Source organism: Apaloderma vittatum, unplaced genomic scaffold (genome assembly GCF_000703405.1).
Source record: "Apaloderma vittatum isolate BGI_N311 unplaced genomic scaffold, ASM70340v1 scaffold13097, whole genome shotgun sequence".
Classification (NCBI taxonomy): domain Eukaryota; kingdom Metazoa; phylum Chordata; class Aves; order Trogoniformes; family Trogonidae; genus Apaloderma; species Apaloderma vittatum.
Genome location: NW_009727920.1, coordinates 42,390 through 58,133, shown reverse-complemented (window position 1 = coordinate 58,133; position 15,744 = coordinate 42,390). Strand labels below are relative to the sequence as shown.

Below are 15,744 nucleotides of genomic sequence, written 5' to 3'. Positions count from 1 at the left end.
ATGAAAAAAGATCTTTTAATTTTAGAGAATATCTTAAAGATATGTGCTAATAATCCTTACTATCCTTCCAGTGGCCATGCTGTACCTGATGTAATGTAGCCACTGTGGAAATACATGGAATTAATCTTAACACAGTTTCATAAAAGCTTTGAATTTAAAAAACGTCCTGCAAGTAAATAACATGCAGAAATAAACAGGTTCTTTTAAGCAGCTTTGGTTTTCCTTCTGCTTTCCTTGCAGTAATAGGAGCATTTCTGTTTCTAAATTGACTTAAATATTTGGCTGAGGCCTTTGATGGTGGCTCAGAAAAGCAAGAAGAGAGGCCCCAGCTTCTATTTCTGAACACTGGGCTATTATAGGAAGAAAACTTTACTTGTCCTTAATGATTTAGACCTTTTCATAAAAGATTTATCTACTGTAATCCGAACTATTAGAAGCAGTAGGAGCCCTGTTACACACGTTAGCATGGACACATTAAATTAAACTTGTTTCTGTTCTTCCTTAGCCGTCTTCAATTATCTGTGCTCCATTTTGGCCTACTCTTTATTATAGAAGCTTTTTTTCTTTCATGGGCTCATAGGGAGCCCATAATCCATCATATTTCTTTTTGGTGCACCATATTAGGTCTCTTGAAAACTTTTGCAGTCGTCAGCAGCAATTTATGAAAGTTGTTGCGAATGATCTGGTCTGTCACAAAGATTTATCACTAGCATCCTAAAATAAAGAAGATATTTTGTAATCATGGCAATGTGGCATTCGAAGAAAGGGAGTCATCTGTTTCCTTTTAACAATTGGTTGAGTATGTAAGAGTAAGGCTTCAAGAAATGGAGTCTGGTTAGATTAATATTCCTTTCCTGTATGTTATTTTGACCTATGTTTTGGAAACCTTAAGTTTAACTAACTTGGCAATTGCATCTGCAGATTCTAGTCTAATGAGTGTTAACCCTTGTATCTTTATTTTCAAAATCTTGCCTGTGTTTTCACGCTTCAGAGAACCAGCTGGAGAGCTGTTAACTATTCTGAAAGCAATATATTATTTCTGAGACAGTGATGGAGTCCTGTTTTGAACGAAATTCTCAGATCCTGTCATACTTCTTGTTTTTGAATACATCAGCTCAGCCAAAATGTTAAAGAACATCAGGATCCCACCATTTAGACATTCAAATTAATATTGTTTTTAGAGATGAATTATCAAAACAAGATGAGATTACTCATTAAGTAAATATCTAGCAGTTATAGAATTGTAAATGCCAAAAAATACAGTCAAATTTTCTGTCCTAATTCAGTACATTACTTTGTTAAACTGAGTGATGCCAAATATTTGTGTCTAATATTTCAGTGCAGAGGTCAGTTAGCTTGGCTCTTGCTTTTGAAATTCAGCCATATTAATGTAACAGATTTTAAGTCAATGCTGATGAATGCATGGTGCTTGTTATCATCTACAGTTGAGTAGTTTACGTGAGATTTTTTTGAAGTCATCTAAATATCAACAGAAGCAAAACTGTTTCCTGGATATGTAAATGTTTGTGTATATAACTGCAGATACGTATGTTTGAATCTTCTTATCTGATTCTAGAATAGAATAATAAGTGACTGATTAAATTGAGGGCATTTTTAGTTAAGCCAGTGTACTCCTTTGTTGTCCAAGTACTGTATTTTAGGAACTTATAAACTATTCTGAATTACAACACAACCAGTCCTAGGAAACGTAAATGCATTAAAAAAAAACCCAAACAAACCCCCAAAACTTCAGCATTTTAAAAAGCATTTTAAGTCAGTGAAAATTATAAATTCTTACCACCAATTCTGGCCTTTTCGTAACAAAGTCTCTTGGGCAGGCAATGCTTTGATGATTAATTTATTTATGCTCTTTCTCTAGTCAGTATACTCTGGAAAGATAGTGGTCTTTTTGGAGTAAAGAGAAAGGATATAGCTTGAAAACATAGGAATATATACATACACATTTGATTTGTCAGTTTGCAAGTTAAGCACACCCTTTCATTTTATATAAAAGCCGTTGAGTGTATTCAAATGTTTTAATTAGCTAAGACCTGTCTAAAAATTCTGCAGGAGTAAAACTACACCCAGTTACATTCCATTGCAGCATGTCCAGGTGTTCAACAGGTGATGGTTATGATGGAAGCTTAATTCTGCTTTGAAGAGATGAAAAACAACTCTCTACTCACAGTGCAGAAGTTTGATGTATCCTCACAGTTTAAACTGAGGTATGGAGTGAGAGAGAGTTTCTGGATCCAGGGTTGCTTTTAGTCTTAGTTTAGATTTCACATAAATGGTAGAATAACAGTTGTCCTTCTGTGTCTTTACTGAAAAATACATAAAATACTAGAAATAACCTCAGCAGGGAAATTATATTCCTTGCTGTGTTGTTTTGGTTTTTTATTGCGTGCTCGGGATGATTCAAGCTGTTGAGGATTTGGGGTGCCAGATAGGATGCTTTATTCTTCAGTTAAGCAGCATCAAGGGGGTTTTAATTCTCTCCCCAGTCCTTAATATACCAGAAACTAGTGATCTTCTAAGGTAAGCTCAGGTGTTAGTCATCTCTGCCACTGCATGAAGTAGATAAATCTGGGAATAGTTGGTACCTGTTTCTGCAAATAATGCTACTGCTGTAAATAATGTTGTCACTTTTAGTTACCACTGTCAAATCCAAGAGTTAGAACCTTCAGAGAAGCTATTTAAGTGTATTTACAGAGAGTGGGACTCAGCCCCAGTGCTGGAAATGGAGCTGTGCCGTGGGTGCTGCGGAACCCCAGCTTACAGGGCTTGGAGCCAAGCGGCTCCTGGGGTGAGGGGAGGAAGAAAGGGGCACTTCCATCACTGCTGTCTGTCCTCTTCCTCCCTTCCAAGAAGTAGACCATCAAGTTTTGTAATAATGAGAGAAAAAAGGGATCGTAGATATGACAGAAGAGACAGGCAGAATGAGAAGGGAGAAGAGAAGAAACCGAGGAAAAGGTAGTAAAATGCATGTTAAAGTGTTCAGCAAAAAAATTATACAGAGATATTAGGCTTCTTTCTATTGAGCGGTTAAATATTATTCTTGGTGAGTTGAATTTCATTATTTTTGTCCTTGTTCCAATTTAACTGAGCTGGGGGCAATTATTTCTCAGGCAGTACTTCTTACAGAAGTTGTATTAGGTGACAAAAATGCTGACTTGTACAGAAAAAAAGAATGATGGAGAAATGTCAAAATTATTAAGAGAAATGAAACTACTATTAAATTTATGTATTATTGCTTCCGTTTGTTGCTATTCCTAAATCCGTCGTGGTTTTCCAGTGCTTGTTTTACTTTCTGTGTTCATGAAAATTTTATGCACTGGCTACTGTTACTGAATTTTCTCAGAGCAGACATCACTCAAACCTTGAAAAGCTCCATGAAAGTTTACTTATAGTTGGTGTTTCTGTGAGAATGCAGAGCTCTTCATAGTGTCTTACTGGTGCTTCTTTACAGTGGGAAGGTGGGACAGGAAAGCAGCTGCGCCCATTAGAAATTGAAAACACTGCAAAGAGGAGTCGTAGAACCATAGAATGACCTAGGCTGGAAGGGACCTTAGAGATCATTTTAAGCCAGCCTCCCTGACTCCAGGAAATCGTGGTGCTGTAAGTGCTCTTGCTGCTGAGAGAGTAATTGAACTTACAGCCTTACGAGGGCTTTTAGCTTGAACCCCAGGGTCATTTACCACTGAAGTGCGCTTCCAGCAGCAGTAGTAAATATGAAGTTGAGCCATGTGGGTGTGATGAGTGGAGGGGGTACGGAGAGGTGTGGCGAGTGGACAGGTGGATGCACGGCCCTTTCCTGGCCGTGCTGACACGAATCATAGAACCATAAAGGTTGGAAAGGACCTTAAGATCATCAAGTCCAACCTACAGCCCTACACCACCCTAACACTGAACCATCTCCTGAAGTGCCACATCCAGCCCTTTTTTAAACACAACCAGGGATGGTGACTCCACTACCTCCCTTGGCAACCCATTCCAATGCTCCACTACCCTTTTGGTGAAGGATTTTTTCCTAATATCCAATCTAAACTTCCCCTGGTGCAACTTGAACCCATTCCCTCTTGTTCTGTTGCTGTTCACTAGGGAGAAGAGGCCAACACCCATCTCACTACAGCTGCCTTTCAGGGAGTTGTAGAGAGCAATAAGGTCTCCTCTGAGGCTCCGTGTCAGGGAGGTGGGCAAAGCTGCGCTCTTCGGTGGCTCACAGTGAATAACCATGCTGAGAAGAAGTGCAGCTGTGCTTTTTTTAATATGCACCGCAGGAGATTTCAGCAGCCTGATGATATATCGTGCATTAATGTTGAAAAGATAAACACATTTGGAGAGCACAGGAAGGCCTTGTGTTTTTATGTTAGCAGAATGCTTCCTAATGAATAAGAACGTGCTGCTGGCTTCACAGAGCCATATGGCAGCTTTTCTAATTTTAGTTCAGTGCAGATGCATAATTCTCCCTTGTTTTACCTCCCAAAACCTTCCTGAGATGTTGCATAGTTTTTTCCCGTAAGAATTGATTGATGGTTTCTGGGAGAAAAAAATTCAAGAGTCTAGTAGCTTCTTTGCTTTGGACCAACATGTGCTGTGTGATGAGCGCTATGTGATCTACTGAAATACAGGCTAACTTTATTCGCAGTGATGGGATAAGCTGGTCTTAAAATGGATTGCTGAAATAGTTAGGCACTGGTCTTTTGTCTTTTGAAAAATTGCTTGCTTTCAGGGAGAAAAAACTTGTGTCGAGGCGATGGGAACCGGATAAGAAACATGCATGTGGGTATCAAGTTCCACGTGGGCCATTGATCGTAGTGCTTTGAATTCCGCAGCTACAAGGCAGAGCTGTTCTCCCTGTGGTTAACCAAGCATCAAAATAACTTACACGTTCTTCACTGCTTTGCTTCATCGTGTGTAGTGATCCAAAACTACTCACGCTACCAAATACAAGTTTTCTGTTTTTTGTTGTTTTGTTTCTCTGTTTTTTATTCAATACAGTTGAAGGTACTTTTTGTATAGGCCTATTCATGTTAAAATCCTCCTGTCTCTCCCTCACAGTCAATTACACAATCAATATCATTACTTAGCAATAGCCACACACAGATGTTATTAAATCTAATATTTCAAATGTTAAATCTAATACTTAACTTGTAAAGTCAATTAAAATTTAGCAGTTTACTGAGTATACTATCTATTGCATGTTAACCTTAGTTTTTAATATTGTATCTACCCTTATCTTTGTCCAGTTACATACTTTTACTGTTTCTTTGATTATTTGTTCGGATTTTATTTTTGCATGGCAATTCAGGAGAGGTGAGAAGTACCACACGGGGTAAACTTAACAACAAACAGGAATGAGGCAAGACAAAAGTATTGTCTAATGTATAGGAAAAGATGGAGATGATGAGTTGTTCTCAAGACAGTTGCAGTGTCAAATTTAATTGCATGTTTAAACTTTATATAGCATTTACAATCACTTTCAAGTGATGTTACTGTTATAAAGATCTTTCTTGATTTGTGTGATGTTTTTCATGTGCAGTGTTGAGCTTTCTGGTATCCCTTAGAATAAATGTATTTATTTATAATTTTTTTTCCTCTTATATAAATGTTGGTATATGATTTGAAGTGGGTGTGGCATTTCAATAGCAATTCCAGAAAATTATGAAGAACAGGGATTACATGGGCCACCTGAGAAAACTTCTTTTAAACAGTATTCTATAATAAATTTGATTCTGTCCATTCCAGGTCATGTTTTTTTTCTCCGGACCTCTTTCCTCAGCAGTTTATAGAGCATGAATTTCACCGATATCTCTTTTCTTCTCTTGTTCTATGAAGAACCTCAAGCGATAAACTAAATGTGTGTTGATGCAAATTTTCAGACTATACTTTGTCGTTCTGCAGTCCCAGCAGAGGCTATGGATTTTGTTCTTTGAAAATGCATTTTGGTTTTGCAACGAGCATCAGGGGAGAAATATTTTGGTGGCCAGTTTCATTAAGGAAGTTGGAGTACAGCTTGAATACAAAGAGAGCTTTTCGGGGGGTTTAGGTGATCCTGCCTGCCCACCTGTAGGAAGGGAGGGTTTGAAACACAGCCAGGAGAAGGTGATGCCCGTCAGTAGCACTTCTGAGTTTGCTGTCAGAAATCCAGAGAGAGCTGACATAGCTTGAGTTGGGAGGGTGGAAAACCAAGAAGGCTTCCTAAGTTAAAATATAGCAGGATCCTTCAAACTATTGCTTTTGGCTTCTCTTTCTCTGACTTATCATTTTCTGTTAAACTAATGTGATTTCACGAAGGTTTGCTTTCAGAATCTGAAATGAGCTTCAAATAAAGCTTGAGGCTTTTCCACTGATAAATTTGTCAGAAAATATTTGTGAAGGATTTTTTTCTTCTTTCTTCTTCTTCTGTATATTAATGTAGAAAAGTAAATACAGTTTGTGATTACTAAGAAGATGCCCAATTGAAAACATGAATATGTATTTTAGTGTATCTCTGCTTATACAATTGTAAACATACCCACAGTTTAAAGTCTGAATTATACACATCACTAAAATGCTACATAATTGCATGTGTATATTCTTTGTAGTATCTCTCCCAGGAGTACTCCTATTTTATTTAAATTTTTTCTCTCTCTCTAGGCTAAACTCTTAATTGAGCGGAGCTAATAATTATTTCATGCACATGAAGTTTATTCCGCTGTAATTTAGATAAAATATGCTTGATCCCTGGCAGCCATATTCATAAGGAATGGGACCAGTTTGTAACTTCACACTCCCTCTCCAGCGGAGAATTCTTTACGTGGAGGTGAAGCCTTGGGAAGCCCTTTCCACCCTGCTCACTTCCTCTGCCGGCACAAGGCTGTATTTCTCTTTCCATACTAAACCTCTGCTCTGCTCTAGCCACTGTGCCCGTGGGATGCCCGGGAACGCGTTCCTGGTATTTTACGTTGGAACAGGGGCATCGCTGTTCTAGGAGAGAGCATGGCTGGAAGGCGCGAGATTGGGGAACTGGCTCCCGCTCTCCACATTAGTGGCCACAGTGGAAAAATCTAGCGGCTGTGGTTAGTCAGAGGGTAATACCAGCAATTCCCATGGGGCTGGAGAAGACTGCTGAGAGGCTTTGCAAGGTTGGGCCTCTGCAGCTATTTTCCTAACCCCTAACATTCAAAAATCATTAATCTAGTGTAGGAATAATAAACTCTCTGTGCTTTTTGATTTGTTTGTAAGGCCCCCAGTGAACCTAAAAGAGATAGGAGAAGTTAAAAAAAGGGAAAAGTAAACTTTACATTTTTGCACTGCTTTTTAACACCAGAAGCTGAAACTGTTAAGAAAACAAAAAAATACTGACTTGTGCTAAATGCATGAGCGTTGTCAGCACAAGAAATTCGTGCATCAGTTGGTTTTTTTCCAACTTTCGTGCAAAAAATTTTTGTTCTCAATTAGCCCCATGTGCTGTATCTCTGAAGAACAGATTTGCATTTCAAGACGTTCCCAATGCCTGGCTGTCGGGACAACACTGCTGACAGGGCTTGCACTTACTTTTCCTGTATGGGCTGATAGAGTCTTCACAAGGGGCTTTGTAGTTTGGTGAAAAATGAATAATTTATTGTGTAGTTGAACATTATCAGTAGCCGCGGTTTGTAACATTGACATAAGTTACTGCTGGTCCTACTCAGAGGCTGTCTGAGGCCATGGTTTCCTATACAGTGACACTTAAATAAATGTATAGGAACCAGTGGCCTGAATGGGTAGCCTCTTCTAAGCTTTCCAGCCACCGTACACAATTAAGTTACAGATCCAATTATGAAGTCCATCATTTTGAAGCACTTGTGATTTGTAAAGCTTTGCAGAATGCATAACCAAGTGTCATGAGTAGTGCAGTGTAAGGTGTCATCATCACTGGGAGAGGCAGATAGGCAACATTTGTGTCTAAATAGCATTTTCTTATTTTCTCCTTTCATTAGACTGGTCCCTTGAGCAAATATATTTGTGTTTATTGATCCCACAAAGGTGTTGGGCCCTCTGTGGAAAAGGGTGTCTTAAGGGAAAAGAAAAGGGAGAGGTGGCATAGTGTGAAGGACAGCTAATGATGGAATGGAAGCAGTCAGGGATCAAAGGGTCAAAATGGAGAAACAGGGAACCAGAGGGGAGAGCAGCTGCTGCTGGGGACTGGATGTGAGGCTTCAGAGATCCTTGGTTTTACTTGGTATTGCAGCTTCTGTGTTGATTGCCGTTACAGTAATTAAAACCTTCCTTTTCTTTATATGAAACCTCACCTGTGTGCATAAAAGAGAGCAGTTGTTTTTATAGATTTGTTGTTGGTAGTTTTTATTAACTCTGTGGTCATAAGAAAGGAAAAAATCTGCAGCAAATATTATGTATTATGTATTATCACAATCAGCCAAATAGTCTGTAAATCAGTGAAATGAGGAAAGATTGGGTAATGAATATAGCTGCACACCATTGCTGGGCCATATCTACAGCCCCTCCATTTCTAGCACATAGAGAATAATCCTGTATTCTCCTGTACTCAAGATGGTATCGACGGCTGAAGCAGAGAGGGGATGAAAGCAGGAAGCTGGTATCCGTATCCATTATAACGTTTTGCAGTGTGAAACCAGGGATCACTTGATGTTACCAGGAACAGATGGGAAACAAATAGCATCACCGGAGTTATTAAAAGCTCAACCCTATTTTTAGAATCTTTTAGAATTATTCTGCAATTTTTAGAACATGTTTTCAGTATTGTATCCTCATATGGTGCCAACTCTGCTCTATTGTAGTATGGGAAGAATTTATTTTTTGTCTGTTAAACCTAATATCTGCTTTTTGCTGAAAGCGAAGGGGGGAGGGGGAGGAAATCCTAATGCAGTCCTCAGTCCAAACCACAAATACTAATTTTGTGTCCTGGTGAGTATAAGTGGCAGAGGAAGGGTTGCTAGTTATTTCTAGCGTATTTGTTTCTATCAGGTTATGCTAATCGAAGTGGTATAAAATTATTCCATTATTTGCAGCAGTCCATCTTACAAACAATTTCATTTCATCATTATTCACAGTGGTGTTATACTGTATGTGACCGTACCCTAAGAAGACAGTTAAGATTTTCGTGCCTCTTTTCATGAAAGCAAGAAACCGTAGAAATCTAGGATGAGACAGCCTGAGAGTGACCAAAGCCTCTTTGCCAGCGGGTCGTCACCGACAGGAGAACACACAGGGATTCTCTCCTTTACTTTATGTCTAAACAGCGTATATGCATGCTGACCTTATAACCTCTGCCAAGAGTTTGGAGGAACTTTGACTGCAGTATTGCACATCTACAGATAGTGGAAAATACTGCACATTTGGATGCATTTCAATTTGTATGACTGATGCTTTAATTTTCACTAAGGGTGATTTTCCAAAGGCCTTTTGCTTCATCTACACATGGTCCTTTCAGTAATGCCTACAATGAATCTTCTTGTGGTTTAATATGGTAGAAGGCACAAATTCGTGTTATCATAATTTCAGTGTGCTTTCATGTTTATTAAAATAATGTATTGCATAAAATTAAAAATAAAAAATGTTTAATTATTTTTAATACCCTATGCAGCAGTATAGCCCTAGCTTTTACATAATTGCTTGAAAAATAATAAAAACGGGTTTAGTATAGAACAAAAAATTACTCGTTTCATTAACTTACAATGTAGAATGTGTATTTTGTATAGTGTTTTTATTACTTTTATTACTTCCCCCTTAAGCACCAATTTCATTCTTGGAATAGAAAAAATAATATAGTTCATTACTTGATAGGAAATACAAACCTTCTTGATTTGAAAGTTCCAATGTATATGAATATCTCTTTCATTTGAAGTTGGGTATGATCTGTCATACTGTGTACAACGTACTGTAATAAGCTCCAGAAACCTTAAATCATTATTTTCTTGAGTGTAATTTTGAAATACAGCACTTGAAATTGTATGTTGTTTTAATAATGTATTGGTAAATAAGGCAGTATGAAAATTATGTGATAGTAAAATGTGGGTGGAGGCATGGGAACAGAAATGAGACTGCTGTTTCTCAGTACTGAAACAGTAGATTGCGGACTTATGTTTTTCCTTCTAAATATAGCGATCGTGGAAAAGTTGTGCAGCTGTGAGCTTTGCATGCTCTTTTAGATCAGTCTTTTACTTAACCTTGATCCTGACTTTTGCTTGCTGGACCTTCGTAAGGAGCCCTGGTCTTTGCCCAGTATTACATTTTATAGCTTAGTAAAATGCCTAGCAGAGAAACAGTGGAATTTATTTCATTTGTGTCATAAAGCTTCAAAACTGAGAAGCAAATATACTGGTTCTGCTTCTGTTGAATCATTGTGGGAGACTTACTTAATCTCATTTTCAGAACTATTGCACTGTAACAGTTTCATAGCTGGTCTCGATAGTCTTACTGTGTCGCTCAGAGAGCATTGCTCTGTCATCTAACACATAGTTCTCTGTCATCTAACACATAGTTTTCTTTATTGCAGAAAAAGCAGCAGCAGCTAATGAAGATGAAGTGCAAAAAGCAGATGTATCATCTACGGGTCAGAGTGTCATTGACAAGGATGCACTTGGACCAATGATGCTTGAGGTGAAGAGCACAAAATTTCTTTATTTAAGCCAGTTCTGCTCCCCGTAGAATGAAGAGCAGTGTAATGAAATGAAGAAGTGCGGTCAGAGGTCACTGTAAAAGAATGGTCAAGAGAGACAAGCCATCCTGACTACTTAGGATTATGTCATTTAAGAGCAGGCAGCGGATTTCTGTTGCATTCAGTGATGAAACTCTTTAACTTGGGGTGGAGAGAGGCAAAGAAAGTGATAATTCTGCTGCTTTGTAACACAGATGACTTGAGGGGCTTCAGTTGGTAGCAAGCCTTGGGAGTCTACATGTGCATGTTTTGTTTGTTCTAAACCACAACAGATTTGGGAGACCTGTTGCACCTAAACAGTGACTTACATATACAGTAGGATACGCATAAATAATGCTTCCTCTAAAATTGCATGTCATTGCTATAGTGTTTTAATGCTTTGCCTTCTCACCACTCACAGCATGACTCTTCCCTCTGGAAAATGCAAGTAATCTAGGAGAGCTTTCCAAGCTGCGTATTTCAGTTTGTTCAGTTCAGATTTCCTATCTTGATATCCCAAAAGGCTGCATGGTTAAAACCTAGCTTCTAAATGTATTAATAGTATGCTGGGTAGGTATGTTATCTGGGATCCTAATGTCATATGCTACTGTCCTTTTGCACTACTGCTTTGTCTGCTTCAGCTCACTTGCACACTGTTTATTCCTGTTCTGTGGACTTTATCTGTAAGGGAGAATAAATATTACTTCAGATAAAAAAACCCACAAACTCTGAATCAAGCTAAAGGAACCAGCTTTGGCAGAAGCATAATTATCCTGTCATTCCTCAGTGTTGCAGGAACAAGATGCAGAAGTTTTAAGTATTTGCATTAATTTTCATCATTTGTTAGATTAAAACATAGTTTTCTGTACTATGTATGGAATAAAGGGTCCAAAATCACAATGCTAAACATAAGGAAGATTAGATAGGTTGGAGTGAGAACATCCTTTGAAAAGTGGGGGTAACAAATAATTTGGTTTAATTTAATATTTATTGTATGTGCTTACTGAAATGAATGTTGTTGGTTTTGCTATCAAACAAGGTTGAAACATTAATCTCCTACATTCCTATGTTAAAATTTATCTTTAATTTCCTACTAATTTAATTCTAAGGACCTGTTTTAATCACAGGGAAAATAAGAACAAGACTTTTTTTTACTGGCTTATCTTGCATGATTGGCTGTTGCAGCAAACGGGACATGTAAAGTCACCCGTCTATTCTGTTATTCCTTTTAATTTAGTTTTTCTTCTCAGTAAAACCATTGCATATTAACAATGAAAGATTGTGGAACTAAATTAATAATCCATGGTCCCTTTTGCACCAAGAAACTTTAAAGGACTCAAAGTTGTTATACTTTTGCTCTGAAAAGCCTACAGATACTTTGTGTCTTTATCTCCTTAAAGAAATGCAATTAAGTTATTTAATCTTTACAGAGCCCCTTTATACAACCTCTTCACAAACCTACCCTTTTCCATTGCCGAATAATAATAAAAGTGGCAATGCTGATGAATGGTTCATTAGTTGATTTGGTTTAGAAATGTAATTGTCTGTTTTTATTAAAGAAAAAAAATGCAGAATCCTCAAAATAGTGGTTCCAGCTGAAGAAAGTGGGTAGAATTCATCATCATGCAGTGGAATATTTTAACTTATTTCTTGGTTAAAGCATAAAGCAGATAGAAAGAAAGGGTGAAAAAATAGTCAAGAGAGAGCTGACAACATCTCAAAGTATACAAGTATGTTTTCCATTCCAGTATATCATGTAAAATAATGTCTGTTCTCGATTTCTCTTCCAGCATGTTGTCCATTATTTGTTTCCCCCATTATCCCAATAGCTCTGAAGAAAAGTTTTTTATTGTGGTGGCATACATCTTGGCACAGAATTAAGAATTTATTGCAAAAATGAAAGTTTACAAAAGATTTTGGTAGCTTGGTGCATTAACTTGCCCGGAATCCTGCTGCTGTTTACCCACAAGATTATTTTATTAGCAGAACAGAAAGAAATGGGAGGCTAGCATGTAAAGCCTTGTGATACTCTTGGCCCAGATGACCACTTCTGTGGTCAACCCAAGAAGCAGCTGTGAGGGAACGGCACAGAGCCTCTCCTTGCCAGAGAAGTTGCCATAGTAGGAAGCAGTAGGGAAAACTGAAGATGATTGTGGGATGCCAGTAACTCTCATAATCTCTTGCTTGCCATCTCTGCCTTTGAAAGTTTTCTCCTTAGGTCTTCGATAAACATGTGCTATGGCTTTGGTTTTGCAATCCCTTTCAACTGATGTAAGCACGGACTGTTGCCAAGCAGAATGGTTCAGCGAAATCCACAGCCTTCTGCCAGCACTAAACACCATGTGGTTCCATGGTGGGCCTGTTCAGGGGACTGATGGGGCTAGGATTTTTTATTAATTTTTTTTTTTTTAATTCCTGCATTAGTTTTCAGCTTCTGGTCCAGCTCTTTGTATCCTCAGATAGTACTGGGACCTGTAATGATTTAGAAAGGACTAAACCAAAGAGGTCATGCTTACATTGTATTTCACCCCTGCTTGAAGTCATTGTAAGATACTAATCCATAGCAGAGATGCTGATAGAAAATTGTATTAGAGCCTCAATTAATTAAATCTTGTAAGTCATTGTTAGTTAAATTTTTTTAGGAAAAATGTCATGAGTGTTATGAAAGCACATGGAAAGGAGAGAGCTCTCCAAAGTGAGTTAACTGAAGGAAACAACAATGATCAGAAACCAAAAGAAGTCAGATATTGGAATTTGTGACAATTTACAGGAGAAAAAAAAGATCTAGTTTGTCTTAATTTAGAGACAGTCAGGAAAAGTTTGTACTCATACATTTATTTGTGGGTTTTATTCTTTTTTAATTTAAAAAACAGAGCAAACAAGGCATTGTGCAACCACTGACTCAGCCACTCTGCTCGGGCATTTATGCTTTCACTATCCCTCCCCTTTAGCAGAATCATTAACTAACTTAGTTTGGGAACTTGTGTAATCCCACCTCTCCCAGTGTGAGCAGATCCAGCTAGAGCAGGTGGCTCAGATTTGAGTTCGGACAAGGTTTACGTATCTTTGGGGAAGGAGATTTCACAGCCTCTTTGGGAAGCCTCTTACCGTAACTGACCACCCACCTTCATGGTGAAGGATTTTTTTCCTTGTACCCCCATGAAGTTTCCTGTCTTGCAGCCTCTGTCTGTCGCACCTCATCCCTCCCTTGTGAACCTCTGAATAGAGCCTGGCTCTGTCTTCTCTGTAGCCTTCTGCTAGGTGGCTGAAGACAGAAATAAGATCCCTCCTTAGCCTTCTCTTTTGTACTGTCTGGATTTGCTAACTGCTCCAGAGTGCACAATATCCTTAATATGTATCTGTAGCCTGAGGACTTGAGAACTGCCTGCTAAGAACAACACACAAGTTGTAGAGTAGGTGAGTTTGGTTATACAAAAAATGCCACCACGTGCCTGTGTATGCTTGCTATAGCAGCTCCTCCTCGTTAGAGCAGCTGAGTTCAGGTTAAGTATGGATCCCCTTCCTTTTAATTAACTTATAATGAATCATGAGTTACCTTGTTTTTGACTTGTTTCTAGCCCTGGAGATGCAATAACTAACTACTGTTCTAGTGATTTCTCACCAGCCCTTAGAGAGGTGAATGAATTAGGCAAAGCTGAAGAAGTCTGTATGGGTTAATGGGTTAATAGAATGCTTAGAACAAAAGCTTTGGTGCTTTAAATTTAAACTTTACATGACAAGTCTTACTATTACTCGAATTTTTGCTTTATCCTTGTTAGGTAGAAGTGATGTTTGGCTTAGGCTTCAGATAACATACAGCAGTTATCTTGGAAAGAATGCTGCAGCTAGGTTGTCACTGTCACAAGAGATAAGGGAGGAAACCAATCAGCAGAAATTACTAATTTAGACACTTCCTCGCTGAAACTTTAAATCCTTTGGAATACCACGGAGCTGAAGAGTTGAAGAGGTGAAAGTCTTGATTCCTGTTTGTGGATCATGTGTGGACTGAATTAAGCTGGTGTCAAATTAAAAAAAAAAAAACCAAAAAAAGAAGTTGTCCCAGGAGTAGAGACTAAAGCTGCCCCATCCTCGCTGCTCACTGCCTGCTCTCAGCTCCCTTTGCCCTTCTCTGCTTTTAATCCCTCGCTTTCCCAGCTGCACGGGGCCTCACTGCTATAAAGATGCACTGCTGGGGATGTCTTTCTGCCAGTGTTTTCCTTGCCTTGTGCCAGCACATCTTGTGATGTTTTCCTGGGATCAGTCTCCCTGTGCTGCATGGAGGAGTGAACAGGCTCTAGGTTTAGCAGAACCAGCTCCTCTTCCAAGTTTCTTATGTCATAGGCAGGCAGATAGAACCAAACATGTTCCCTTATTTTTGTTTGTTCACTTGGAGAGAGGGATTTGGCTTGTTTTCATGTATGGGCTTCTTTATTTCGCAAGGTGTGCACCTTTCTGAGCTTTTACGCTGGCTTGGTATAAGTAACCTGCTCAGTCTGAAATGTGTCCTTTGCTATTACAGACAAGAGTATAAGAACTAGGAATGGATGCAAAAGTATTCAACTATGTCTTTTGAAGAAAATACTTATTTTCCAAATGTCTTGTTGTTAATCTGACTGTTTGGTATTATGTTTCTCTCTTTTTCTCTTTCTGCCTTTTTTTTTCCCTTTAGGCCCTAGATGGGTTCTTCTTTGTAGTGAACCCAGAAGGTAACGTTGTGTTTGTTTCTGAGAATGTGACACAGTACCTAAGGTACAACCAAGAGGAGCTGATGAACACAAGCATATATAGCATCCTGCATGTAGGGGACCACAATGAATTTGTCAAAATCCTGCTGCCAAAATCTTTAGGTATATATCTTTTCCTCATATCGTACCATTACTAATTTGTTTGGTTTCATAAATAAGCATTTCAGTAACTTAAGTTAATGTCCTTCCACTGCTTACAGTTTAATAATATACACTCTATTTATTTTTAATGTATATATAGGTTGTATGAATGATTAATATTATTCTCAGAAGCATCCTCTACTCTTCTCAGATTCTTCTTTGTTAAAATTACTCTTAGTAGCTCATGTTGGCTGATGCTTTTAATGGATCTCCAAA

At 38.4% G+C, this 15,744-nt stretch overlaps 1 protein-coding gene across 1 annotated transcript in view; it reads left to right on the top strand.

The window, feature by feature from the left end:
• Window positions 1–15,744, top strand: part of NCOA2 (nuclear receptor coactivator 2) — a gene marked incomplete at its 3' end in the record, with an annotated part of 70,093 nt that overhangs the window by 12,806 nt on the left and 41,543 nt on the right. Inside the window, exons 3-4 of the mRNA XM_009873891.1 lie at window positions 10,502–10,605; window positions 15,312–15,489. Of these exons, the coding sequence (XP_009872193.1) occupies window positions 10,502–10,605; window positions 15,312–15,489 (282 nt within the window). The remainder of the gene's footprint in view (window positions 1–10,501; window positions 10,606–15,311; window positions 15,490–15,744) is intronic.